Genomic DNA, 27866 nt, shown 5'->3' with positions numbered 1-27866 from the left:
TAAAACAGCAAGTATCATCAAAAGCGAGTTAATAAATCTCTGAATAGTTCGAGTTGAAGTTCCAGGTTTAACCGCTATGTGTCCTAATCACCAAACGAAATGGATGCAACGCAATTCTCGGACAGGCTGTAATCTGAAAAGTGTCTATCCTTTCCAAGAGCTATCCATCTCGTTGGAAGGGCTAAAAATCTACTTGTTTCTGAGCTTACTTTCATTCCAGGGTCAAATATAATCACTTGAACCACAATAATATTCAACATATTCCATCATAATCCGAGGGCCGCACACAGGATTTTTTTCTGGATTACTTTTCGAGCTTTATTCCCCAACTCGTTGACCAGTTTTCCTGGAGAAAACCCCAACTTTCGCCCAATTGTCCATGAGGAAACTACATATTCTATCTTACTGCATTGACGGGAAGTGGTAAGCTGGACGTCTGTGAAAAGGGTTGAACCATAAATTTTCAAGGAAGCAATTGTTGTTTTTGTTTGTGAAATAGAGGACTCTAGCCGATGAGGCTACTTTACCCCCGAGAACCTCAGGCAACCAATTTGTTTTATGTACTACTATCGTAATAAAACATTACTATATTAACCACTTCCTGGTGGCTGAAGACTTACACCGAATGCGTAATCGGAAAAAAATGTCCCCGAGAAAATGTTTTTTCCGATAATCGATATTCGAGATGTCTTCTGTTGCACAAATTATGCTACACTGTGTAAGAACTTGCATCCTTTGATCTGAAGATTGTAGATGGAAAAGTATCATTTGCACTATTTCAAAGTAAACCTGCATTTTCGTATATCATCCCGTAATTTGTGATTAATGACAATGACTGTGGAAATAATATGGGTTGAGGAATGGAAGATCTATGTTCGTCACGTGACTGGACAATTCCACCCCACCCCCCGTCCCACCCTGACGATGATCCCTCCCGGAGCGGCGCGGCGCGGCGCGCTCTCTAAAAAAAATCTCGGGCACAGTTTACTCTTCTAAGTTTTCCGGTAGCTATTTAGTAATGCGGAGTTTGGTCCTCGTGTGTGGTTTTGGACGAGGTGAGCGAGCGATCGCCACTCTCTCCCAAATTACCCTCAAAAAACATTTTTTTTCCAGTATATTTCTCTGTAAAATTATTTCCTACGGAATGTTTTTTTTTTGTAAAACCAATTTTTCGGAAAAATTCGATTTTTTTTTTGGGGATGGGAGGACAGAAAATTTTTTTCGTCCCAAAAATTTGGGAGAAAAAAAAATCGGATTTTTTTTTTTTGGGGGGGGGGGGGCTATTTGTAAAACGAACATGACCTTGACCTGCCTTCATCGGCGCTCACTTGGTCCAAAACCGCACACAGAGGACCAGGCTCCGGGTTACCTATTTAGGATGTTTTCCGGTATTTAGGATGTTTTCCGGTATTTAGTGTTTTTCCGGTGTTTTCCGGTATTCAGTATAAAATGGTGTTTTCTGGGGTTTTTCCGGTTGTTTTCCGTTGTTTTCCGGTGTTTTCCGGTGTTTTCCGGTATATAGTATTGCCGCTTCACCGATCTCGATGTGATCGTACTATATATTACACGACCACTACACGACGGTATTGCGAGGGCTTCACATATATACATGTAGTTGTGTTGCCTTACTAAGACAATTGGGCAGATTTTGTTTACTTCGTATAGTCCTCATGCAATCTGGTTAAAACACAGATCCTATTTCGTTTCGTTTTTATACTTCAAAATTTCATTTTACTTGTCTTTACTACACTTGGATCTGGAAGAGTTGTTATTTTACTCGTGTTCTAAATGGTGTCAGGGATAAGCCAATGAAACGGTCTGTCACGGCGAGCTTTAGGCGTGTTTTGCACGGAACTGTGGGTAATCCACTAGTAACACCAATGCTGATTGGTTAATCAAATGTCTGACATCATAGGGCCATAAGTCTGTCTTTTGACCGCTGACGTGATTTATCGCTATAACTTGTCATATCTTCATGTAGTGTATATAGGCCATCGAAAGTATAAAAAAAACCGAAACGAAATATAGATCGGTATTTTAATTAGATTGGTCCCCATGAGGAGTAAAATACCCAATGGCACCGATGATCACACGAAGTAAAGACCAAGATGACACGAATTGACAAGCTACCCTCATGATGGCCTTCTGAAGGGCAAAATGGACACACGAATTCAACACAAAAATTAACCTTCGCAAGGTCTTTTGGCAATTTTTTGGCATGCCAAAGCTTTTGCCCAGCGCCCACGAGGTTGCTGCCGGAACCTGAGAAACTCCATAGGCGTCATACGATGGTTTAAGATGCCCTCGCGAATAGCCCGATGTTTTTACGATCAGAACCGAATTCAAAAATTTACTTTATCTTGTGTCCATATTTGAAGCAAGCGAAACGCATAATGGATGATATTTCCCGAACAGGGAAATTTTTTATGTGCATGGGTTTCATAAGTAACCAGAAAAGTCCCGAAGATTCTTCTTAAACAACAATCTATTTTGAGTCCAGTGTCATATCCCTCAACATTATATTTCATGTTCCAGAACTTGACCCGGCTTAATGTTATGTAAATATAGATAAGGACTCGTTGTTTTCGAAATCCCAGAACGTTGAAAAGAAATCTCAACACATGCTGTCAATTAATCAATATTGAAATTTAATTCCACTCAATCTAAAAAAAAATATATGATTTCATTTCCACGGTGTATTACCATAATTTAATTACAAAAATAAGATTGTGTAAAAACAGCATGTGGAAGACTCTTCATTTTAGTTGTTGATAGAGTCATTTATGCATGGTTCGTCATACAAAATGAAATAATATAATTGAATTTCATACAACCATACGAATTCAGGGTCCCATACAACGCTATAACATGACTATATACGAAACATTTGAAAACTGTTTCTAATGTAATAATAAGCCAGGACCGTCTGAACAACATTATTGGCACTCGAACAAAGCAGTGTACTGGGGACCCTTATACACAACCACTCACTGGAATAATATGAAGCATATTATTTATTGTATTGGTAATATAGTTTATTATAGTATAGTATGTATTTATTGACAGCAAGTCACAACATACATAGATTAGCATGGGGCCCCTATGCTCGTGGAGCCCCCAGGAAACTGCCAAGGCGGTCCTGAATCTAATCCCAAGATTATATACAACACTGGGTTTATTTTGCGATTCTTGTCGTATTGCGTGTCTCGGTGATGGGAAATTCATTGTTTTCGTAACGTGCCGGTACGGCACTTGGGATAATTTAGTTGCTTTATTAACACGATTGCAACGACCGAAGTAAATTCAGCTGCACTTGATCAATGGCCGTACAAACACCAAATATTTTTTCACACAAGCATAGTATAATTAAGTTTTCGAACGACCGCCACAGAGCTTAAAACAGAATATGCAAGAACATCAAATATATAGCGTGGGTTAAATTACAATATAGCATGACTCGAATAGCCTATATTCGTTCTCTGTTTAGTAATTATCAAAAACTTTGGGATATTTTGGAAAAAAATTGGTATAATGCCATTGAATGTCTATAAATGATATTCGATTCCAGATAATTGAATTGCTCGTTTTAGATGTGTTTGAACCCATTTACCTTATGATCAAGTATATGATGATGATACGCTCTGAAAGCTATTATTATAGAAGTGGATTGCCAGTGGTCCAGTTTTATGCGCCGAAATTATGAGAGAAATGGTAAGGCGTAAGGTAGACTATTTATATATAGACGGGAAATATAAATAATAATAGAAATTTGTATCGTATCCATCTAAATATTTTTTGTTCTAGACAATATAAATATCCGACAACTCAGTCATGAGATGTGATTTGAGCGATTTGATTGGCTAAAACCAATGTTGCCCACGAAAAAGTAACACTTCATTGGCCAGACGAGAGATTAGATCGGGTCAACTGAAAATATACTTTTTCAGAATGCTTCTAGACAGTTGAATTCAGAATACATTACGGGGTCTAGATGAACTCAAAATGACCCGTTCTAAATATTCACTTGGCCGAAGAAGGTTTTCGCAATACCGCTGTGTAACCGTTTGAGATGAACTAAGTTTGAGACGCAACATTCAAATGTCCAAACATTATTAAAAATCAGCAGAGATCGGAAAAATCTGGCAATAACTCAGCGTATGCAATTTCACTAAAAATTGTATACCCCATAGAAACATTTATAAGGGAATCGTCGCCCAACGTTTAAAAATTGTGCCCTAGTGTTATTTTTAAGAGATATAAATCTTGTAGACTATGCCTTATATATTTTTTTATCTATTCCTGGTAGGATCATTTAATTCCAGATATTACTATCAAGGTAATACTCGTAATAATAATACTAAGTAGTCTACATCCATAAAATTAAGTCCCTTAAGAAACCATATGTATTTATCGAGTCCTGATAAATAATGTCTAATTTCTGTCTAGTTCCACTTGACTTTACAGGGTACTGATTTCTAGTAGCCAAAGACCGACCTCCTGGGACATCAAAAGTAGTCACATTCTATTCAAGAAAAAACCCTAGTAATTTCCCGCGGAAATGGAATGCGGCAATATCGTGTAGCTGGTTACGGGAAATTAGAAGCCTAATATTAGTCTTTGAATACATTGAAATCGTAGATCATTAGGTTTCCTAGAATATCAATAGGCTATACAAAGAAGTTTTACAATTTCTATTAAGGTCTCTGGCGAAAGAGAAGCCATTTTACTGAAAGTTACTTAATCGAAAGAGATGACGTTCATGTAGGCTTAAATGACCAGAAACTCAGATTTCTAATATTACTGATGTAGATAAAAGTATTAAACTAAAAGCTTTTGGTTTTACAACTCCATTTCATAATGCCTCTTCTGTAGATGGTATAGAATCAAATGGGGTTTGACGTCCTACTAGATGGCATAGATAACTGTGACCTGATTAGAGCAATCTGATTAAAATGTTGTTTCCTTTTATTTTTGATGTACTCCATTGATATCTGACATAGTTTTTGGAAGTCGATGCTATATACCGTGAATTTATTATACCATTATTATAATACAGAGCTATGTTTTGGCGTAAAATTAGAATTAGTTATTGTATTCAAATATGAATAGAACTATGACTTGCAGAACAGATCTGTAACAAAAACGTATGTTAGTACAAAATCAGAATATTGTGTAAAAAATCTGTAGAAATATACGGATCGCATGAAACAGGTATTTCACCATAACACATGAAATACTATCATTGTTTCATTGACAAAAATATACAAGAGAGCAAATTCATTGCAAACCTCGGATCTTACTGGAGACACCGCGTGTCATAAAACAACAATAAGAATTTAAATGAGTATACCTTTTTGTTCTCGGATGTCCAACATCATTCGTATGCGTGTGTCTGTGTACTATAGTGTACACGAAACGCTTATGTAATATGTTTTATTCATTTGAAAAATCGAAAAACTGAACCGACCGAATTACAAATCTCTACTTAACATCCGCCAAATACAATTTAAAATCTTCTAGTGGGCGATCATTTAAATACACAACATTATACGGATCGAATGATCATCCTATCATTCTTTAAACACATCCATATCAACATTCAAAACTACATCGATGATATGGCGTCTGTTTAGAGGTTATGTTTAGTATTACCTTGGAATGGAACTTGACTTAATTGACAGTCGCTTGGAACATAATCTCTGTGTGGAATAACGCTCTTTAAATGGCCCTATTACTATTAGTATTTATTCTATAAATCACATTATTAAGAATAATGTCTGTTTTTAGCATTTCGCCTCAGTTATTCTTTTTCGCTTCTAAAATCCGGGGCAAAAGTTTGTCTCTATTACATTTTAGTCATGGTTTTGTAAAATATCAATTGATTTAATATAAGTAAGATGATCGTATTTAATATCATAAATTCCTGGATTCAATTCTTACTTTCGTGTTTGCTTTAATACACAAGAGACCAAATTGCATTCATAAACCTTGTTCGCCTTTTAATATGTCAACTGAATCAGGTGCCTACAACGTAGAATGTCCGTTTACTCTGAATTCATGATTTAATTTTTCTAAAAGCATCTTTCTGTATTTAGTTTATATAGCTAAAAATGTTACTGATATATATTTTTTAACAGAGATTTATCCATCCATAAATTATTACTTCTATTATTTGTGATGACAATGTTTGTGAAAACGTGCTTTAATTCTAGAAAATGTGTTCATGCGAGATTTTTTATGTCACATAAATCGCGTTTGTTGTTACTCTATTTAACATAACAAAAAGAGGTAACATGTACCAGGAAATGTCTTTTCCTTAGAATTTAATACTAAGTTTCAATTCAAATCTGCCAAATATAAGGCAACGGTAACGATCCAATTGGCATTCCTCGGTTCCGATAATTTTTGACGCACTTGTATTAATTATAAAGTATAACATCATACAGACGGGAGGATTTACCAAGAGATAATTTCCCATTTAGTGGGAAGATTTAGGAATGGATAATCGTCGCGGATAAGCTCCGCTTAAGAAAACACACGAAGCTGGCTGACCGACATTTTAGGTCATATATCGACGAAAGCACCAAGTATATATCGAGAATTGTGAGAAGTATTTATTTCACTTTCATTTTCATATTAAAATAAAAAAAAATGAAAATGTTTTTCTAGTCTTTGTGTGTATGATAAATGGCTCATTTTATGAAAAATAATTCGGTGTTCAGACGACGAAAGATGATTTAAAAGAAATAAAGATGGTGACGTGAAATCAATAGAAAATGAGCCATAGACGGCTATTATCTCCGTTAGGATTGGCGGATTTTAATATTTTGGGGGCTCAAGACTTATCATGTATGGTCTGAAAATCAATATTTGCCTTCCCGTCTGAAATATTGGGCCTGTAATTAATCATTGAAGTTTGGAAATAATGACAACATGGTTAATTATAACATGTGACTTCTGTATATAAAAATATAATATGACAGACAGTTAACTTTCAACGTAGTTTAAGGCTAAAAATTTGTTCGATTCAAGATAGCTTCGACTAGATAGCGTGACAGTCTTTATTGTTTCTCTTTTCAGACATATTAATGACCCATATGATGAGTTTCACTCTCTTTGATATACATTCCTGACAATCACAGTCAGGAAGTAGATAAAGAATATTTCCGAATTTAATTTTTTAAAACAATGGCTGACGGCAACATAATTGAGGAACTGTACAATTTTGCATTTCGTGATGAGACTAATTAGAATAGGTAGAATGTATGGTCACAGTAATTATTTACCTTTAATGAATGCACTCACACTTGACGAGTTTTTGCAAGGAGTGTTCTATGGATCTTAATACACGATAAAATCACTTTCAAATCCGGTCACGAAGAACATTGGACGTTAGAGATGCATTATGCAAGAGTCAAACCTGTCTATTGCCCGTCTCTTTATTTAGCTTAAAATGTTACACCAATTAATTATTAATTAGGTATTTATTCACATGCCAAGTCCAATAATCAACTCTCTATACCATCGAACGGATGTGATATTGAATGTATTTGAATACCGGTGCCATTTAATTGTTTAACGTTAGAATGGATAACCGAGACGTCGTTTATTACCATAGCAATGGTACGTGGCAATCGAGACACTCTTGTCAAAAATTCAAAAACTCATAACTTTGATCATAATAAAGTAATTAGGATGAACTTATCAGTATATTCAATTGTCGTTATCTAATTTTGAACTATTATAGCAATGTCACCTCTTTATCTAAAGGTTACATTATGCATCTTTTCTAACGTTCTTGGCGACCATAAGACGACGTCATTTTGATTAAAATATGCATTTTAAAACTCGGCTAAACTCGTCTAACAGCGTCAATAAGTCATAAGTTCGAACAAAACCTATAATTATTGTTAAGTTTACTCTTGTCGAGTTGAATGCAGTATTAATACAGCAGTTGGAATTATCATTTTTTATTATTATCAATTTATATTTAAAAATAATGCATAAATTAGTCACAATTATGGGAAGTGTATACGACTTGACCTCACAAAGGTACTGTCATATAATAGTACATCCCTCGTCGCATTAGCTTTCCGGAAGAAGAAATAAAATCACCAGGGAAATAAAAACGAATAAATCTTGAACACAACCTAAGACACCGTAGAATGCCTAGAACTCCTGAATGGGTCAAGGGAGCTTTTTCTCGTTTTGCTAAGAGCTTAAATATATATACACGGCAATATGTAATTGAAATAATGAAAGAGGACCATTACACTAGTTTAAAACATCAAATTTTCAAGAAAAAGGTTTAGTAAATTTGATAAAATTCTTCTACCTAACTTAGAAAGTATCTGTTAGAAAGCGACAATTCACTGATCAATTTTCACACCCATTAACTAGACCAATTTATCTTTGTCGACATCTCTGATGCTTCTACCTTAGAAAATATCGAGACCAATGACAGGCTAGCGTCCTCCAAAACCAATAACTAATAGAACGGTGATTGCTAACTTGTCATTTTAAGCATCAAAAGCGATCACCAACGGACTATCGCCATGAAAATCATTCAAATTGGTATCGTTACTTCAATGATTAAAGACTAAAATTTTAGAGCCAGGCGCCATTTTTTTCTAATTTAAGCAAATAATTTTCACCGTTTGCCCAACTCAAATGATCAGGCAAACTTGTGGCGTAAGGACATCTCATATAGCCTATTTACCAATATTGTTAAGTAATCGTAATATTATTTTCTCAAAAGAGCTCATATTACCATAGTCCGTAAAACTGAAAACTACAAGCTGCATAATCGTGTGTAGGTCATTCGGATTTTGTGAAGAATACTGGATTAAAAATTCTATTTGAAAATTTTATCGAAGCGAGAGCTTTTCTTTTCAATTTCGCCTAGGAAATATATGCTATCTAACTTAAAAAAAAAAAAAAAAAATGTATCTTTGTATCTCATGCGAATAAACTATCGAAATGTTAAAAATTTATACGGCTGCGGGATATGACGTGTCACAAATAATAGTTTCACAACAAATTACTAAGAATTAAGTGGTTCTTGATATTAGACCTTTTTTGCTCACAAGAAGTGAAGCATGTGTTATATGGCGACTCTTCAAATTCAGACAGACGTGTGTGGTTTCTTAATAAAGGTTTGAAAGTAAAATCTTCATCCAGAAAGACACCTCGAAGTCTTCCAGTGGATTGCATATAAAGTAAATTTTCCATTTTCAGCGGAATTAATTCTGAAGAGGAAATTGCCGAGATTCAGACTTTCAATGTGTATTGTTTGTTCTTGAGTAAGCAATTTGAACTATTAGACTTAAGAATTAAAAGACCTTATTGGCATTCTGAGATTAGACTGGTTAATCCCCATCACATTTTATTCTTTTTAAAAACAGAATAATCACTATTGATTGTAATGATTATATTATAAGGTGCACAAGGGGATGACAATTGATGGATTTCGTTTTTTCAATGGCATAAAATACTTACATCCAAGCATCATGGCAAAAATAGAAAATATTTTCTCAGCATTGGTGTTTGGTGCCACGTTTCCAAATCCGATACTGGTTAAACTGGTAAAGGTAAAATATAAAGCAGTTATGTATTTTGACCGTATTGTTGGTCCACTCGTTGTATCGTTCACAAAATATGGTCTTTTAGTGGTGCCAGCTAACACATCTAACCAACTGATACTAGCATGTAGATGCGGACGCTCTACGTTAGCAATTGCGTAAAATATACAAGCTAGCCAATGTCCAATTAATGTGAAAGTCACCATCAAAAGTAGGAGCACAGCTACACCATACTGAGCGAATTGTTCAATTCTTCTAATAACCCTCAATAACCTCAATAATCGAGCAAGTTTTAGGATTCCAGTAACTGTCATTGTCTGAAAAATACAAACAAAGAAAAAGATGGTGAAAAAAATATTTGGTTATTGTTACAGTTACATTATTTTTGATTTATTTCCTGTTCGGATAAAACGATTCTTCTATACTGAATGTGTCCCAAATTGACTGAACCCGGATTACCCGGTTCCGATAATTCATTGATTTACTAGACCACACGCCGTAATAAGATCAACAGTTAAACTCGGGGAATCATTTTCCAGGTTAAAGTAGTTGATCGAAATTTGCATTTTTCGGACAATTTCTAATTCTTCAAGGTTTATTCCACCCTAAATATCCCCAAATTGATTATTTAGGATTTAGTCATGAGAACAAATCCCGGTTTGGATCTTAGTGATGATCGTATGTGGCGCTTTCATGTTTTTGCCACATCCAGTTTAAATCGTAACGGATACCGGATGTTGATAATTGCCCATGCAATTCGTCATATCATTGTAAATACTGAACGGAATTCATCCATTGTTTGACTGATACTTCTGTAAAGAGATACAACTTTCACAATATTTGAAATAGCGACCGGAGACTTTAAAGCTAATCAATGTATCAATATGTTGTGATCATCCGATGTAAAACCAGTACTGTTTATGTTTAAAGCTCTTAATCAGAGTTTTTAAGCTTTCAAACAGATGTGTAGGCCTGTCACCTAATCACTGGTCAGTTAACCACATGGGATTATAAACAGTGATCAATTTAATCAGTGTGCAAGACTACGGTCTTTTTAGTGATTCGCTAGCTAACATCATGTAAAAGCACTAACCCATATACCTAGACACAGCCATTCTTTGCCAATGCAACTTATGGAATTCAATCAGTGCTGCATACACTATTTTGAAATATTACAAAAGCGTAAAGTACTATCTTCCCAATGTTGCTAACCCCGTTCTTTGCTGCTCTGTCAATAGTTGAATTAATATCAGTTATTGAAATACATTGGAATAAAACCAGCTACAATCAAAACCCGTAAAAATTCATGTAAATGTATCATAAGCATTATCCGCGAGCCAATTATCTAATATACAGCCCAAAATATTCTATAAACTCATCTAATCTGAAGGATTTCAAACGAAGATTTTTTTTCTCACATGAAATGGCAGGAAATGTTCACTGTGCAAGCGCTGCACTTCAAGAATAAATGGAATTGCTTTTTCCAAGATGTCACAATGCAAATAATTGAATAAACTACGCTGGGCCAAAGTTCCCTCGAAAAGACGTATTGGCAACAAGTAAATTAATTACTCCGGGGAAAGACTTTTTTTGGCATATCGATAAATCCATCGGTGTGCAGTAGTCCGCCGCCGTTCTTCTTGTAAGCTCTGCTGGCGAGGAACGGCGGGGATTCTAAATTAAGGCCGTCAATCAACTATTTACCAAATTGATTCCAAGAAATAAATCAGATACTCTTGACAGCTTTGTTATGCAAGTTGATCCGTTTCATTTTCTATGAATTACAAAATGGAAATATTTTTTCTGTCGACTACAACAACTAGAAGTAATAAATCACCATGGGTAAAGAACACTGACAACCTACAAACCAAGAAAAAACACAACGGCGCCATTGAGCGAGTAGAATTTAAGCCACCCAGTGGAAGAAGGTGTTAGACTCTTATCCAAATAGCATTATATTATTTTGCCAACAATTGGCATTCACTAGAAATTTAATATCAACACGCCTTTTATAAAATACATATTAAATTGTTATTTGATTTGTATTCAGAGTTTATCGGCCCGAGTCCACTCAAGGGATTATGAAATATCAGTAATGTCTACAGACGTACCTTCATCTATGATCTGCCTAATCGACTAGAACAAAATAATGATGTCAACCAACCGTTACTCAACCGTTAATTTGTGTTGATTTTTGGTTTATGTGTGTCTCTAACATTGATTTGTATACAACCCAATGGACCCTGTTCAATAAAAACTAATGCGTCCAACCTAATTCAAAACTTCTTTAACTCGGTCGAACCCTTCGCGTGGCGTAAATGCCAACAAAGAAAAGAATCAGAAACAAAAAAAAACAGGGGCAGTGATACCCCCATCCCAACAACAAAAAAATAATAAAAAAGACCACAACAAAGAAACAAACAAAAACACTTAGTGATGAGATTAGAGAATGAATAATACAAGAACGTAAATATTAGTGACGGTTATTAAAACAGGTTGTATTATATCTATCGACATGCTGACATACACATCTAAATACAGATGCCAATTAAAGTGAAGCATTCGCGTTAAGAAACTTGTTTTGTACGTCGTAAGCTAACCCAGATAACCGTTCGTGAAGAGTGAAGAGTACCAGATCAGATATTTGACAAGCGACATGCTTCAATATATCATGAACGTGGCTAATGATGCTAAAAAGAACGCCACATGAGATGACAGGTTATTAAGAAATTTGGAACATTCTGACACATAACATTTGAAGGTGGAGAACTGACTATGGCTGATTTCATTTCTAGGCAATTTTTGCAACTTGAATAGATTAATATTCTGTTTTAATTTGTGAGTGCAATGTATCAATGTACCCATAGATGTATGGGGTATGGTTGTTCAGAAGATATCTATACTCACCATATAGATATTTATTGAATAAAAGTATTGTTTAAAAAAGGTCATTTTTAGCAATATTTTGGGCCCTATTGACAAAAAACGCCCTTGTCAGTGATGCTTAAGTGGGGCCGAAAAAATAATCCCAGTCTAGAAAACTATTGTATTCAAAGATCTGTTTCCTAACTGAATTTGCACGCTCTGTAAATCTAAATTATATATTGTTATTCTCTAAAAGAAGGAAGATCATCTAGGGAATATTTAGTATGCTACAAGTTGATCTTCTATATCTTATGTTTCCTGATCTAACAAGTCAAAGACAATCGATCTTGCTCAAAGAGTGCAATCCTTCGTTCTATCGTCGCGCCAGATTTCCACTAATCAATCACATCGGCGAAAGTGATACCCAAGGGTTTTGAAATGTTCCAAGTCTATTGGAAACGTCTGAATCGAATTAACCCTGATGTAAGGTAAACAGATTTGTTTGTTGTCAGTCTAGATAGAATAGAAATATAAGGATGGCCAGATGTTGGAAAGCCATTTTGATCTGTGGAATCGTTTACCTGTTTATAGTAGCGGAAAAGCAATATAAAGTACCGGGACTTAATCTTCTTGATGAAGATTAAGTGGAGAATTGAACTTCAAGCATATTAAACCACTAAAGCCCCAAACAAATACCGAAAAACTTAACAGTTCCAGTTGACAATCAATTATTTCGTGATGTGCGTTGAGCTAAGTTTTTAATTTAGTTCACTTTGTGACAGAAATGGATTGCCAGCCCTATAGTCTCCCACAAATACATCTTTAACTAAAACAAAAAGCTGACAAAATATGCGGCCTCCAATAGATAATCGAAATAATATTATTTTAAAACAATGAGAAACCACAACCCCTATTTGAACTAGCGTAGTATTATCTGGTTTGAATTATAACTACAAATTTCTTCCAATCGATTTGGATGTAGAAAGAAAGTGCTTGAAGGGTTGAAACACGTTTAAAAATAACAACTGGGCTGAAACACAACTTGGATGAAACACTTACATAACAATTGGGTTGAAACACTAAAAAAACAACACGGTTGAAACAACTGAGTTGAAGCAACTGAGCTTTAATTTTGTTGTTAAAAAAAGCTAATATAGACTTGCACGTTTATAATTATTTGTAATCCATACTACGATGGATACAATTCCAGGCAACGAAACATACGTCTACGGCCACTAAGTCATCCGAGCAATCCATAATTTTTATCGCATAATGAATCTTTAAGTAAATAAGGCAAATTCTTTATACCATACGGTATGATATCTAAGGCACGTTGTCAAGATTCTATAATTAAGGGTAAATATCAGAAATCGTTGTAATTGTTATTCATCACAATAATCAAAACATAAAACATATATTTAAAGTAGATCAGGCGGTTAAAGCGTTCACAAGTTTATGCAAAGTTGGCACGGGTCATAATTAATTAACAGAAATTGTTGAACTTTGATAGACTTTTTCATTTCATCAATTTGAACAATGTAGTCCGGCAAAACTATGGCTAAACCTGGAAATTGTATATAAAGTGTTTTTATCATTGATTTTAGTAGCCTAGGGTGTCCTCTTTTAGAATCTGGCGGGTGAACCTCGGTCAACCTTGAGCGTATTGAGAAATTCAAGATGGCATCCAAATAATCCCCCCATTACTTCCATAGTATTTAGTCTAGAATGATAATTTTGGTGTCTAACCGTATGTTTGTGGGGGTCAAAGAATACATTGAAATCGTTCATTATGTTGTGGGGTGATCAGATGATAGTAAAATCAAACATGCCAGACTATTGGAGTGAGAGAGAATACAATCAAGCTCTCATCACTTTCCAAGCTGTTCCTTTCCCCACGACGTAGCAGCTTGTAACCGTGTCACATCCAACAAGAGCATGAGCTGACAGGATTTCAATGATAATTGACATGTGTTTCACCCTACTTTGACCAATGCCAACGATTGTTCTTTCCTCGATCGGCGATTCTACTGTAAGTAACCTATTATGGACAGAGCTCTTGCAAATCGATGCCTGAAACACACTGGGTGTGTTGTGTGTGTGGGTGTGTGTGGGGGGGGGGGGGTATAGGCATCCAAACGAAACTGCAAATGTATCTTCATCATCCCCACCTAAACCATGTAATCTGACTCCAACCAATGATGTATTTGTAGGAAACGTAAAAAATATGTCACCACCAAGCTATTGTATGGCGTTCACTGGAAGGTCGTAATGCGCCGAAACTTGATCCGGAACCGTATTGCTGGGTTAAGGAGACTAAATTGAAAACATTACAACCGATCAACTTGCTCCGGAGTCTGTCATGTGGATTATCAGATGTGGATGCAAGAGTGACAGCTCATGCTTTACGTGGGCTTGTAGCTGTACTAGGGGTGGCTTAGAATGTACATTATTTTGCGCTTGTGCTGTCGCAGGGTTGCAGCCAGAAACACGACTAAAGGACTAAACTGAATATTACCTAGTTTCGAGGAAGTTATTTTCGTGTTTTGAGGGTAGTATTTGATTTTTTAAATGTTTAACAAACAGCTTGTGCCTTCCTTTTCATGGTCGACCCAAGTTGCCCTGTAACATCTGATAGGCATGTATGCGCTGTTATCTTATCACTCATATGCTCCTATATCCAGAAATATATAGTTTGTCTCTAGATATAGTTTGTTTTAGTGGAATAATGACCCTCAACGACCGTTAACGAGTTAAATGGCCATATTGTCTGGTATTTTGGATATTACTATCATCTAATCACCCCACAACATAATGAGCGATTTCAGTGTATTCTTGGCCCCAGAAACATACGATTAGACACCAAAAGTATCACCCTAGAATTTCTCAAAACGCTCAAGGGTGACCGAGATTCAGCTGGCAGATACTGGAAGAGGACACCCTAGGCTACTAACATCAATCATAAAAAAACCTTTGTATACAACTTCCAGGTTCACTCGAAATATTGGGTTTGGCGACCGGACTAATGCATTTATAAATCTGAAGCATATCAGATGATAACTGATATCTGTTGTTTATTTCCTGCAATATCTGTGTAGTTTGTCTCTTATCTGCAGGTTTGTCTTATCGGTTTTGTAGTGGGGTCCTTTAACACTTATTATTATATCGCTAGGGCTTTCACGTGGTTTTACGATTTTATAAGGGCCACAAATCAAGCAACAATTAACATTCATTGCTGAAATCCATTAGGAGTCTTCGTTTCCCTAATCTGAACAAAGCATTAAAAAATATCAGATTATAACTTAGGACGTTAGAGCTTTCAGATCATTTTACGAAGTGAACAAGGGTCATGGTTATGGAAATAATTGTTCAAAATCAATAACCTTCTTTGTTTCAATAATTTGAACAATGCATATAACGCAGATCTGATGATAACTTTAGTGGCTAAAACCAACACAAGATATTAAGAAGTGATCAAGGGCATGAACTCTGAAAGTTATTATCAGAAACCTATGTCTCAGTAATGTAAACAACATGCATACATTTTAGGTGTACTCTGTCGTGTTTTCAAAAGAAATATACGACCACATTACCACGTTGGGCTATAAACACGATATAATATAGAAGCAATAATTATACTATGTGTATACTCGGTCCAATTTACAATTCAATTCAGTAATAACTTGCGTATTGTATATGCTTCTAGGAGATTAATCTGTAAAGTTGTAGAATAAAATGTCAGGGGAATTGATAAAAAAGATGGTCTGTCAGATTCATTACAACAAAGGGTTTTAAAAGAAACATGAAAATAGATCAGAATGTCCACTGCCAATGACAATTAGGTTAAATCAGTTTCTAAATCAAATCATAATTTGTTTGTTTAGCAAAATCAACATAAAACACCATGACTACACTACAGTTGCACACATTTTTGATACATTTTAAAGGGGAAGACCAGCGATTTTCAACACGGTTTCCAAAATTCTTAGATATATATTCAAAAATAATACTCTCTGTAACACAAGCAAAAAGGTTTTTGTAAGTGAGAAATTAATTTTTATTAAAACCGGAAGTGATGTAATTGGTTCAACACGCTCGCTGGTCTGCATACTGAATGGACAAACAGTACGTTGTGGCCCAGTTCACGCCACACGGCTAGTTGTTTGACACCCGGAAAGTGACAGATATTTCGTCTGCTTGAATGTTTTTGATCAATTAGAGCAGGTATACAGTAGTCGCATTTATCAAGTCGTTTAGGCTGAAACATTCAGACGTTAAACAGTATATTTCTTTACAATTTGACGTTTTCCTTGCATATACAAATAAAATAATTTTGAAAACTTTGAGTCCACTGAGCAGAGATACAGAAGAAGATGATATATGACCATTACCATTTTCATTACCATTTTACTCTATAATACATCATAGCCTCTATGTTTATATGTTAAAGATCTAGTTTTTAATATACTTACGTCACTGGTTCCAGAACCAAAAAGAAGCAAATCAAAAGGAATGGCAGCAATGGTATCGATAACGAACCAGCCCTTCACGTACTGGTTGGCAATTTTCTGCTGATCACTGACAACTTCGCCGTTTTGTATATAAGTAGTCCGGAAGTTGATCAAAATGTCTGCTATAAACATTATATCTACGATTAAATCTACAATAACCAAAGGATCAGCCGTGTTTCTCTCGGCATTTTGATTCCTAGTGGCGGCGTCCCGATTTAGCTTCATCCGTATTTCATCTTCGTTTAGGAGGAAGGCGGCTGAATATGGTGTAAGAACAGCCGTATATAAAACTAACAGTAGTATAATCCAATCCCACACGGCTTTAAATGGTGAATAATGCAGAATGATGAATTTCTGTTGGCCTCCTCGGTTTTTAAACATCTCCGGATCGGGTTCGGGCGAGCTCGTTAGTTCATCTGTGTCCTTATCGTCACTTTTTGCCGAAGTCTGAAATAATGCAAAGGACATTTTCAATTTAATATTTTGACCATTTAAATTTTCCAATTTGCAAATCATTTCCAGGAACATACAACGAACAAAATAGATATACTTGATTATGATTTTATTAGAAAATCTATAGGTTTTTAGTGAACCCGATAGATGTTCCAATTTATTCACTAAATTCAATTAAATTGATAAAAGGTTGTGTTTTTGAATTATGCGGTCAACCCGGTAAAATACTAATCAGTACACGCTCGGACATTCAATGTTTCCTGGAACTAAATACGTAAATATTTAACAGCGATACAATATTTTTAGCAAATTCTTCCAGGTGTTATCCATTATTATGTAAATGCTTTTATCTGTTCACCCAAGATAATACCAAGAAAACAGGAAACAAGATTTTAAAAATAATACATTAGCTTAATTGTCAAAAGAACATTCTCAAGTAAATATAAGTTTTGTCGTGGGTAAATGTTAATGAGAGTAATTTCTACAGAAAATCTTAATAAAATAATTTTCTCGAAACAAATTGTTTTTCTCAGCACTGCGTCTTCTGGAATTATTTAAGACATATTATTTTAAGAACTTCTAAATGACTAAAATAATTCTGAATTGTAAAGACGAGAATATTATGAAATAAACAATCCAATCTATGACAATATTACCTTACTCCATCGTAGTTTTTTGAGTTGTAGAGAATTTTGTACTATTGTAGACAATATACAATGACAAATGTGACTGATTTGTTGCACTTGTTTAAAGTTTAAATAGAATAGGATATTGGGTCTGTCTTTATACGTTATCTTATGTTCAAAACGTTTCTATACTCTCAAAGATAAAACAAATAGCAAAAACACAATGTAAGAAATAAATCGATAATAACAATGCCCCGTGTCTTAACAATATCTTATTCTCTATGTAACTAACGTATATGAAGGGTCTGATGTTTATCCTAAAACCATGAAGTTTATGTAAAAATATTATTTTTAGTTATGTTATATTATGTTTTGTCACGTCTGTCTATATCATCAATTTTACAGTTTAATATATTATTACAAAAATAACAGTGAAAATAAAAATATCGGCAATGTTTTAAAGTCAAACGTTTTCACGTTAGAAGCAGGCATCCGTGTAATTTTCATCAATTCTTGTATACTTTATTTACCGAAAAAACCTTAGGCCACACATACAAATTGTTACGGGTCAGGCTAGGCCACGCATAAAATCATAAAAATTGTGGGGAACTCTAGGTGGGTAAGACGCTAGCTCGCTATCCTTGAGGTTGGCCGAGAAAGTTCATCGGGATTTTTCGGCGTTGTTTCCCCTTGTCAGTGGTGCAGTACGGAGGGCCTGGCAAGGACAGATGTCTAACCGTTCGGATGGGAGGAAAAACCGAGGTCCCGTGTACACATTGGCGTACACGTAAAAGATCCCTTAGCAGTTGGAATTAGACACAAGCGTTGGCCATACCGACGTTGTCCGGGCACATTTCCCTCATCGCACTGTGTGGCGTATGACCGTCTTCATTAGCCCTGTCGGAGCAAAACAGTGGGACGTTAAACCCGATTTCATTTCTAGGTGGGTAATAGGTCACGCTAGGCCAGACATAAATATAGTGGGACGCTTTAGGTTGGTCATGGATCACAACAGGTCCCATCTAAGACTTGTGGGGCACTGTTGGTTGGTCATGTGTAAGCTTAGTCCACGTATAAAAAAATGAGTCATGGGTTAGTTTTTTTTTTCAGGCGGCAATTTCTCCCGTTTACACCATTGAGCACGGCATTTTCTTTATGAACTTGTTATAAAACATCCCAATGCAGCATTTGATCTTCTAGTTTTTGGTGTTCAGCATTCAACCGACCGTCGCTATGCCACGTTTGAAAGTAACAAAGAAAAGGAGAGGAAAGTCGGACAGCCTAAAGATTCATCAAATAAGTTTTAGTATCCTCCTGGTAAAAAGTCATGTCTACATGCAGAAAAAAACTGTACAAGAGATCAGGACTGCATTCTCTGTAATACATATTATAAACGTTAGTCCGCATGACGCTGGCAAAGCACACTCGCGATAATCTCACCTCCTCCTATTTAGAGACTATATAGAGCCATGAAAGTGTCAAAATCGTACAGAGCAGTCAAAAAAGGTCATATACGTTTCTTCGTTGAAAGAAATTGTGAACTTTTAAAGTTACCCTACTCATCCTGATTTGAATTATGGACGCAATATTCAGGCGAATTGATCAACTTTCAAAATTAGCTTCTGCCTTAGTGCACTGGATTATATGCAATCAGCTTATACCTCAAATTATTTATTTTCTAAATGAATTTTCCACCACTGATGGCCTATTGTGTCTTAATCTAACACTGATTGTCTGTGGCCCATTCCACTTATGATGGCCTGTGGTCCATTTCACCACTGATGACCTGTGGACCAGTCTATTGTCTATTGTGTACGACTGACGGTCTATTGTGCCATATTCCACAACTGATGGTCTATTGTGTCCCAGTCTACCAATGGTGGTCCGTGGCCCAGTCCACCAATGATGGTCTGTAGTTCATCCACCACTGATGGTCTGTGGTTCATGCCTATCAATGACGGTCTGTGTGTCCCAGTCCACCACTGATGGTCTGTGGCCCATTCCACCACTTATGGTATGTGTCCCAGTCCACAACTGATGGTCTGTGGCACATTCGACCAATGATGATCTGTGTGTCCCAGTACACAGCTGATGGTCTGTTGCCCAGTTCACCAATGATGGTCTATAGTCTAGTCGACCACTGAAGGTCTGTGTGTTCCAGTCCGCCACTCATGGTCTGTGGTCCATTCCACCACTGATGGTGTGCGGCCCAGTCTACCAATGATGATCTGAGTGTGACAGTCCACAGTCAATGGTCTGTTGCCCAGTTCACCAATGAAGGTTTGTCCCAATCCGTCACTGATGGTCTGTGTAGACCAGTCCACCTTTGATAGTGTATTATGACATGGTGTGTGTGTGTCCCAGTCCGCCAATGATGATCTATGTGGGCCAGTCCACCTTTGATTGTCTATTATATCATAGTCCAGCGCACAGACTGATGGCCGATGTCAACCAATCCGCCACTGATGGTTTACTGTGGCATATTCCACTACTGATGGTCTATTGTGTCATAGTCCGCCACTAATGGTCTGTGGCCCAGTTCACCAATGACGATCTGTGTGTCCCAGTCCACCAATGATTGTCGATCGTGTCAACGCTTCCAGACAAAGTTAGAAAATAAATAATTTGAGGTATAAGCTGGTTGCAGATAATCCAGTGCATTAAGGCCGAAGCTGATATTTAAAGTTAATTAATTCCCCCGAATATTGTGTCCATAATTCAAATCAGGGTGAGCAGGTTTCACTGCTCTGTAAGATTTTGACACTTTCATGGCCCTAAATGGTCTCCAAATAGGAGGCGGTGCGATATTCGTATAAGTCCACCCAGAGACCCGGTGTGTATTTAGTGAATCTGCCCCCCCCCCCTCTCTCTCTCTCTCTCTCTCAAACATAAACTATATCAAAAGTGGTTTAAATTACCACACATATTATATAGATCAACGCTTGCTATGTTTACAGACTCTATATCTAATACCCTATTGTTATCTTATTATAATTCCTTTTAACAGACCGAAGAAAGTATTGATCAGTAATTATTACTTTATTTTATCTCGTCATGTTGAGCTCTCGGCTTTTATTTTTACTGTTGTTCTTTCTTTTATGTGTTTATTTTTTATCACACGGAAACTGTTTTCTTTTTCTTTTTAAATTAATGTAATTCCGAACGGAAACGCATGCAGTGAGCACGACACTTTGAATGCAGCTTAATTAATAATTTGTTGGGGCTGCCCTTTATGAGGTGGAAACACCCAAACCACTTAACTGGATAAACATTGCATAATGTATAACCTGAAATTGAATACTAACAATTGCGGAAGACTAATACGAGTATTATGAACAATATCAAGGACCATCTTATTTTCTTTATTCTCTTATATGTCCTTATCAGGCTTCCCAAACCCCGGTTAAATTTAAAGGAATTGATTGATATTTGATTTAAACAGTACTTATTACATACAATATATGGTAATAAAGGTGAAATAGGGAAATGAAAAATGAAAGGTGAAATTACGGAATTCTTCGATACACTCTTTCATTTGAGAGTGTGTATATTTAGCACTCGACTGTTGAGTTTCTAAAAACGAATTAAAAGTGAAAGACAAAATCGAATTAGGGTGGGGTCTAGTGAAATATACATCTATCTTGAAATCGATATGTAATCTATATTTCATCAGAATATCGAAAACCGTAGTGTGATTATTCGATTAGTTTATGGGTATATTTATTTTGTCCATTGATCTCAACATTTATTACTATCATTGAACAGAAATGTCTTAATACTTGATAAGAATCAATGGTAGCATCTTAACCGTTTATTTGTATACGCGTGTTTATCTTATTGGAAATTTTTAGTAACTAGTTTTTAAGTTTGTTTAAATAGACCAGCGCCCATAAAAGATCGTTTATCACCCAATAATACATTCTACAGTAAATATCGCTTGTGTGATAAATTTCATAATCTACTGCGATATCTTCTTAGCAGATATCGCTTTACATGAATTTGATTGGTCAGTTGAAAAGGAACTACTTTTTTATTTTCAAAGAACACTTCATTTTTTGTTAAAAGTAACTTCTTTTTTTTAATTAAAAATGAACTATCTTTATTTAATTGACCTTGATGGAAACACTGGGTCAATATAAAGGACTTTGCAATGGTTGAATGAATTGTTGTCAAAATACTACGCCGTAATGTAATCAGATTCAGTAAAAGTGAAATCTATAGCAAAGAATTATATTTATTTATTTGTGTATGTAAGAAAGGGTTGGGTGATGAATAAAATCTCCTACTCGTATTTTTTTATATCAAAAAATATCAACGCTCGGCAGAGCCTCGTTTTTTTACTTTATCGACTTGTGTTGATATTTTTTGACATCAAAAAAGACTCGTAGGAGATTCTCTATTTATTAACGAATCGATTTATAAAAATATTTGTGATTAGTTTTTATTTGCGTTTTACGTCGTATTTCACCTTTATTAACGTTAAATATCAACTAATTTATATAATTTACCATATATTGTATGTAACAAGTATACTGTTTAAATCAAATATCAATCAATTCCTTTAAATTTAACCGGGTTTGGGAAGCCTGATAAGGACATATAAGAGAATAAAGAAAATAAGGTGGTCCTTGATATTGTTCATAATACTCGTATTAGTTTTCCGCAATTCTTAGTATTCAATTTCAGGTTATACATTATGCAATGTTTATCTAGTTAAGTGGTTTGGGTGTTTCCACCTCATAAAGGGCAGCCCCCACAAATTATTAATTAAGCTGCATTCAAAATGTCGTGCTCACTGCAGGCATTTCCGTTCGGAATTATATTTATTTAAAAAGAAAAAGAAAACAGTTTCCGTGTGATAAAAAATAAACACATAAAAGAAAGAACAACAGTGAAAATAAAAGCCGAGAGCTCAACATGACGAGATAAAATAAAGTAATAATTACTGATCAATACTTTCTTCGATCTGTTAAAAGGAATTATAAAAAGATAACAATAGGGTATTAGATATAGAGTCTGTAAACATAGCAAGCGTTGATCTATATAATATTATGTGTGGTAATTTAAACCACTTTGATACAGTTTATATTTATATGGAGAGAGGGAGAGAGAGAGAGAGAGAGGGGCAGTTTCACTAAATGCACATCATGTCACTGGTGGACTTATACGAATATCGCACCGCCTCCTATTTGGAGACCATTTAGGGCCATGAAAGTGTCAAAATCTTACAGAGCAGTGAACCCCGAGAGTCAACAGATACACACCAGGTTATTTAGGGACAAACGCGCTGGTCTTGCATACTTTTCAACGCGAGTCATTGGATTTTCATTATTTCAACTTCTTATAATAATAATAGTAAGATACTTTATCTTATGAGCGTTCGTTATAAACGCGTCGAAAATCACTTAAAAGGGCGTTTGTATGTTAAATCTATTTACCAATTCCACCTGCAGATTTCCTCAAGGCCACGAAATGTAAATAGGATTACGGCACGTGACTGTTGCCGAGGATGGTGGGTTAGGTTTAGAGTAAGGCTTAGGGCTAGGTCTTGGGTTAGGGTTAGCGCCAGCCCAGTTTACATCTCGTGACCTAGAGAAAATCTGCAGGTGGAATTGGTAAATAGATCTAACATACATACACCCGATTAAGAGCGATTCGTTAAAGAAGCATTATGTAGGATTTAGATAAATAGCTGGCTGTTCTTGCTAGAATAGTTCAAAAATAGATAATACAAAATTAATATATTCAAAATTGCATTCACATTACTTTATTCTGAGGTTTGACAAGATGTGTGCACGGACTGTAACTACCGTACTGGGTGTTCGGGGCTTCATCATTGTTAAACCAATTTTTTTAATGGTCGAACCGTTCTTATTTACTTACAATCGGACGCATCCGACGGAACCGAGAATTGATTATATAGTCTTGTCATGTTAATAAATGTCTAATCAATGTAACATTTGAGGCCTAAAGAATGACATGCAATAGGCAGATTTAGCTCTTGCATAATGGCTGTTTAAACATCCGATGGAACCGAGAATTGATTATAGTCTTGTCATGTTAATAAATGCCTAACCAATGTAACATTTGAGGCCCAAAGAAAGACATGCAATAGACAGATTTAGCTCTTGCATAATGCCTGTTTAAACATACATTATGTAAGCTAAATCTGCCTATTGCAGGTCTTTCTTTAGGCCTCAAATGTTATCTAAATTATTAATTAGACATTAATTAACTTATCCAGACCATAATCAACTCTCGGTGTCATCGGTAACCTGCGATATTTACTGGATTCAATAATGAAATGGATAATCGAGACTACGTTTTTATCGTACCGACTTTAGTAAAGATGATCGAGGCTAGCCTAAAATTCATTACCTAATATCTCGGTCCAGAGTGGGGCAATTACCGATAAATTTTCAGCATATTCTATTTACGTTATCTATTTTTTAACCGTTATAGCGAGAACTGTCAACTCTTTATCTAATCTCCTATAATGCCCCTTTAAGTAGCAGGTATAGTTTGGTTTATTTTATATAGGTTTAATCATTGTAATTATATTTAGTATATAGATATTGATATCTTATACATACGCCCTTATAATTATCATCATATGGTAACCGGTCATTGTATTTACATGCACGATGGTTATGGAATGAATTAACAATTCAAATTCTAGTTCTATTGCTACTTTTAAAACTAAACTGAAGACATATTTATTTAAAAACGGTTTTACACAGTGATACTTTTATATAGATTATCCAGAGCTATTTTTATTTCTAATTACATGTAATTTTATCTAAATCACAACTTGTAATTATATATTTTATCACGTATGCTCTTTGTTATCTCTTTTTATTATGTAAATATAATATTGTCTTGATCTATTACATGTCTTTGTAAAGTGCACATGAGCACATTTATGTAGCAGTTGTGCTTTATAAAAATGTATAATCATCATCATCATCATCATCATCATCATTCTCCACAATATAAACCGATTAGTACCTTACCACAGACATTATAACAGACTGCACTAAATGTACATCAATTACAAACTGTTCGATCGAAATATATAATGTTTAATTTTTGCTTAAAATGATGAGATTCAAAATAGGACTGTTCGATAAATGCTGCAATCTAATTTTGACATGTAGACCAGGTTAGTGATTTTTCTGGTATTTTCCTTCATTATTTGTTTGTAATTGCTTATATCATATACATACTATATTATGGGCATAACTACGCTTTGATGGCATACATCATCTGTACAAATTGTTGACATCTCGAATCATGTCTATTAACGTAAGTATCTTTACTCATAAATACATTTTAGTAATAATTAATTAAAAAACAATAATTAAAATTTTAAGAAATAGACATGTATATTCATATTTTATCTGACGAAACTATAGTAACTCGAGTTAACGCTTGCGTTTTATACGTAGTCGCGATCAATAAACCGATATCGTGACAACGGGTTCAGTCTATGTCGGCAATAAGGATGGACTGGATGATCGAATCTAATTATTTAAAATCGTCCCCATCCTCTGCAAGATGGAATTAATACAAATCAAGTGAGGTAAATCCTGCATAAACTGAGTTAAATGAATCTGTGCTGTTTTTTTTATCAGCCATGTGTGTTTACTTGACAATTTTGTACATACACAAAATATGTATTTTATAATAGAATTTACAAACAGCATAGAATTTAGAGATGCATAGCATTATTTTCGAGAACATCGATCGATCATACTACAAATATGTGACGTTCCTTATTAGACAAAGCATATCCCGTGGAACTTCCGGTCCGGAGATGACCAACTTTATATCATTTGGGCAAAAAATAACAACGTAGAATCGCGCATTTGTGCCGATCAGTAGACAATCATACAAATTTAAAATAGTATTAAACATACTTACGCCCGGAATGTCCAAATTAATTTATATTCGATATTCGAAACAAATCAGCCAATCCATTGCTGACAATACAATCGTTTAAAGAGTCCTTACATAGCATAAACTATAACTGCTTTCAAGAAGTAAAAAGGCGCAAAAATCCTTATTGTAATGATTGAAAATGTCCCTTTAAAAGTGATTAAATCTTTACAAACCTCGTCTTTATCTTTATCCATCTTCATCTTGGCCGTTTTCTCTGCTATAGGTCTGGTCTGTGAGCGACCCCGGAATTCTCTTAGGACCTTCAACATGATGATCTTACTTTTCGCCTGTAATATAAGTAAACATGACGTATAGAGACTTTAATTCAATTATACGGGATTACTGAATTGCTTTCCAGCATGTCATATTACAACGAGAAAATTGAAAATACCTCTGACTTTTGGAATTTACTTTCCACAAATATTTTCTTTCAATTGATTTAAGTTAAAATCTCAAAGGTTAACCACGAAGATCGAAAAGTTTCAAAAGATAGAGAAAATAAAACATTGAAAGCGCCAAAAAAAATTCCACAGTAGGCTATTATTTCGTTTTTCCGGAAAAATCGAGGAACCATATTTCGAGATATTTATATCCTTTTCTCTTCTCCGTAAAACTGGATGAAACAAAGAACACATTGTCTGTCTGTGTGTACATTAAAATAAATACCATTTGACATGTTATCTTGATCACACTGTTTCACGATTTGATCAACTCACTGTAATGTATTCCCTACCTTTTAAAAAGTCAAATTACAAGTCAAAAAAACTATTTTATCTCAGACGATTTAATGGATAGTCTTGTGATCAGCGTTGTACAGCGAGGTAGTTTTCAATCATTATTCAAATGTTATCTCGTTAATCGTGCAATATTTCTATTTAAGGTCAATTTAAGGAATGTCAGGAATATCCGAAGAGTCTTTGAGAAAATCATAGAATGCTTTATATACTGTAACAATTCTAAACATTTCTAACAACACAGAATGCGATTAACATATATACGTTTTCAATGGCTTCCGTTTTACATCTCGGCGTTCGTCTTTCACTGAAAACATATTATTATGCAGACGTTATTTGATCAAAGTATTATTCAAATCAAGAAGGAACGCACAATTGTCCAATTAACAATTGTGCGTGTAAAGATACATTATGGAAGAGCTGATAGTTCTCACTATAATAGTTAAAAACTAGATAATGTAAAAGGAATTTGCTGAAAATTTCAGTCAAATTGATCCACTCTGAACCGAGAATGTAGCGATTGAATTTTCGGACCAGCCTCGTTCATCTTTACTAAAGTCGGTACGATAAAAACGTAGTCTCGATTATCCATTTCATTATTTAATCCAGTAAATATCGCAGGCTACCGATGACACCGAGAGTTGATTATGGTCTGGATAAGTTAATTAATGTCTAATTAATAATTTAGATAAATTTCAGGCCTAAAGAAAGACCTGCAATAGGCAGATTTAGCTCTTGCATAATGTATGTTTAAGATTAATAATTTTAAGCATTTCCATTGGTGTGGTTTTTTTAACGTAGACATTACCTACAGGAATACAGCTCCCTTGTCCCATAGAAACCATTTCTTTCAAAGGTATATACTGCTATTCAATTCCGTACCATACATTTATTATCAACAAGTAATTGTTCGATTTAAGATCTCTCTTTCCATCCCTAGCAACATTTAGGTTACATTTCACAAAAAGAGATATTGATTTTAGGATATTTATACACATGTATATATATATACACATATATTTATATATATATATAGATCATTTTATATTCTTAAATGCCATTTCCTAGCCGGGAGACAAAAAAATCTTTACTGTAGATATTAAGCACCAAGCTGTTATCACTAATGGTATCTAACAAGAGCTCGACATATGAATAGAG

General features: G+C 35.1%; 1 protein-coding gene across 2 annotated transcripts in view; it reads right to left on the bottom strand.

The window, feature by feature from the left end:
• LOC126815620 (potassium voltage-gated channel subfamily H member 6) overlaps nt 1-27866 on the bottom strand; it is a 190476-nt gene that overhangs the window by 14498 nt on the left and 148112 nt on the right. For both annotated transcript variants that reach the window (XM_050541349.2, XM_050541350.2), the window contains 3 exons: nt 26148-26261; nt 16916-17401; nt 9499-9898 (listed from right to left, as the gene is read on the bottom strand). In XM_050541349.2, coding sequence (XP_050397306.2) covers nt 9499-9898; nt 16916-17401; nt 26148-26261 — 1000 coding nt within the window. The remainder of the gene's footprint in view (nt 1-9498; nt 9899-16915; nt 17402-26147; nt 26262-27866) is intronic.

The sequence above is a fragment of the Patella vulgata genome, chromosome 3 (genome assembly GCF_932274485.2).
Source record: "Patella vulgata chromosome 3, xgPatVulg1.2, whole genome shotgun sequence".
Lineage (NCBI taxonomy): Eukaryota > Metazoa > Mollusca > Gastropoda > Patellidae > Patella > Patella vulgata.
This window is presented reverse-complemented; position numbering and strand designations above follow the sequence as displayed.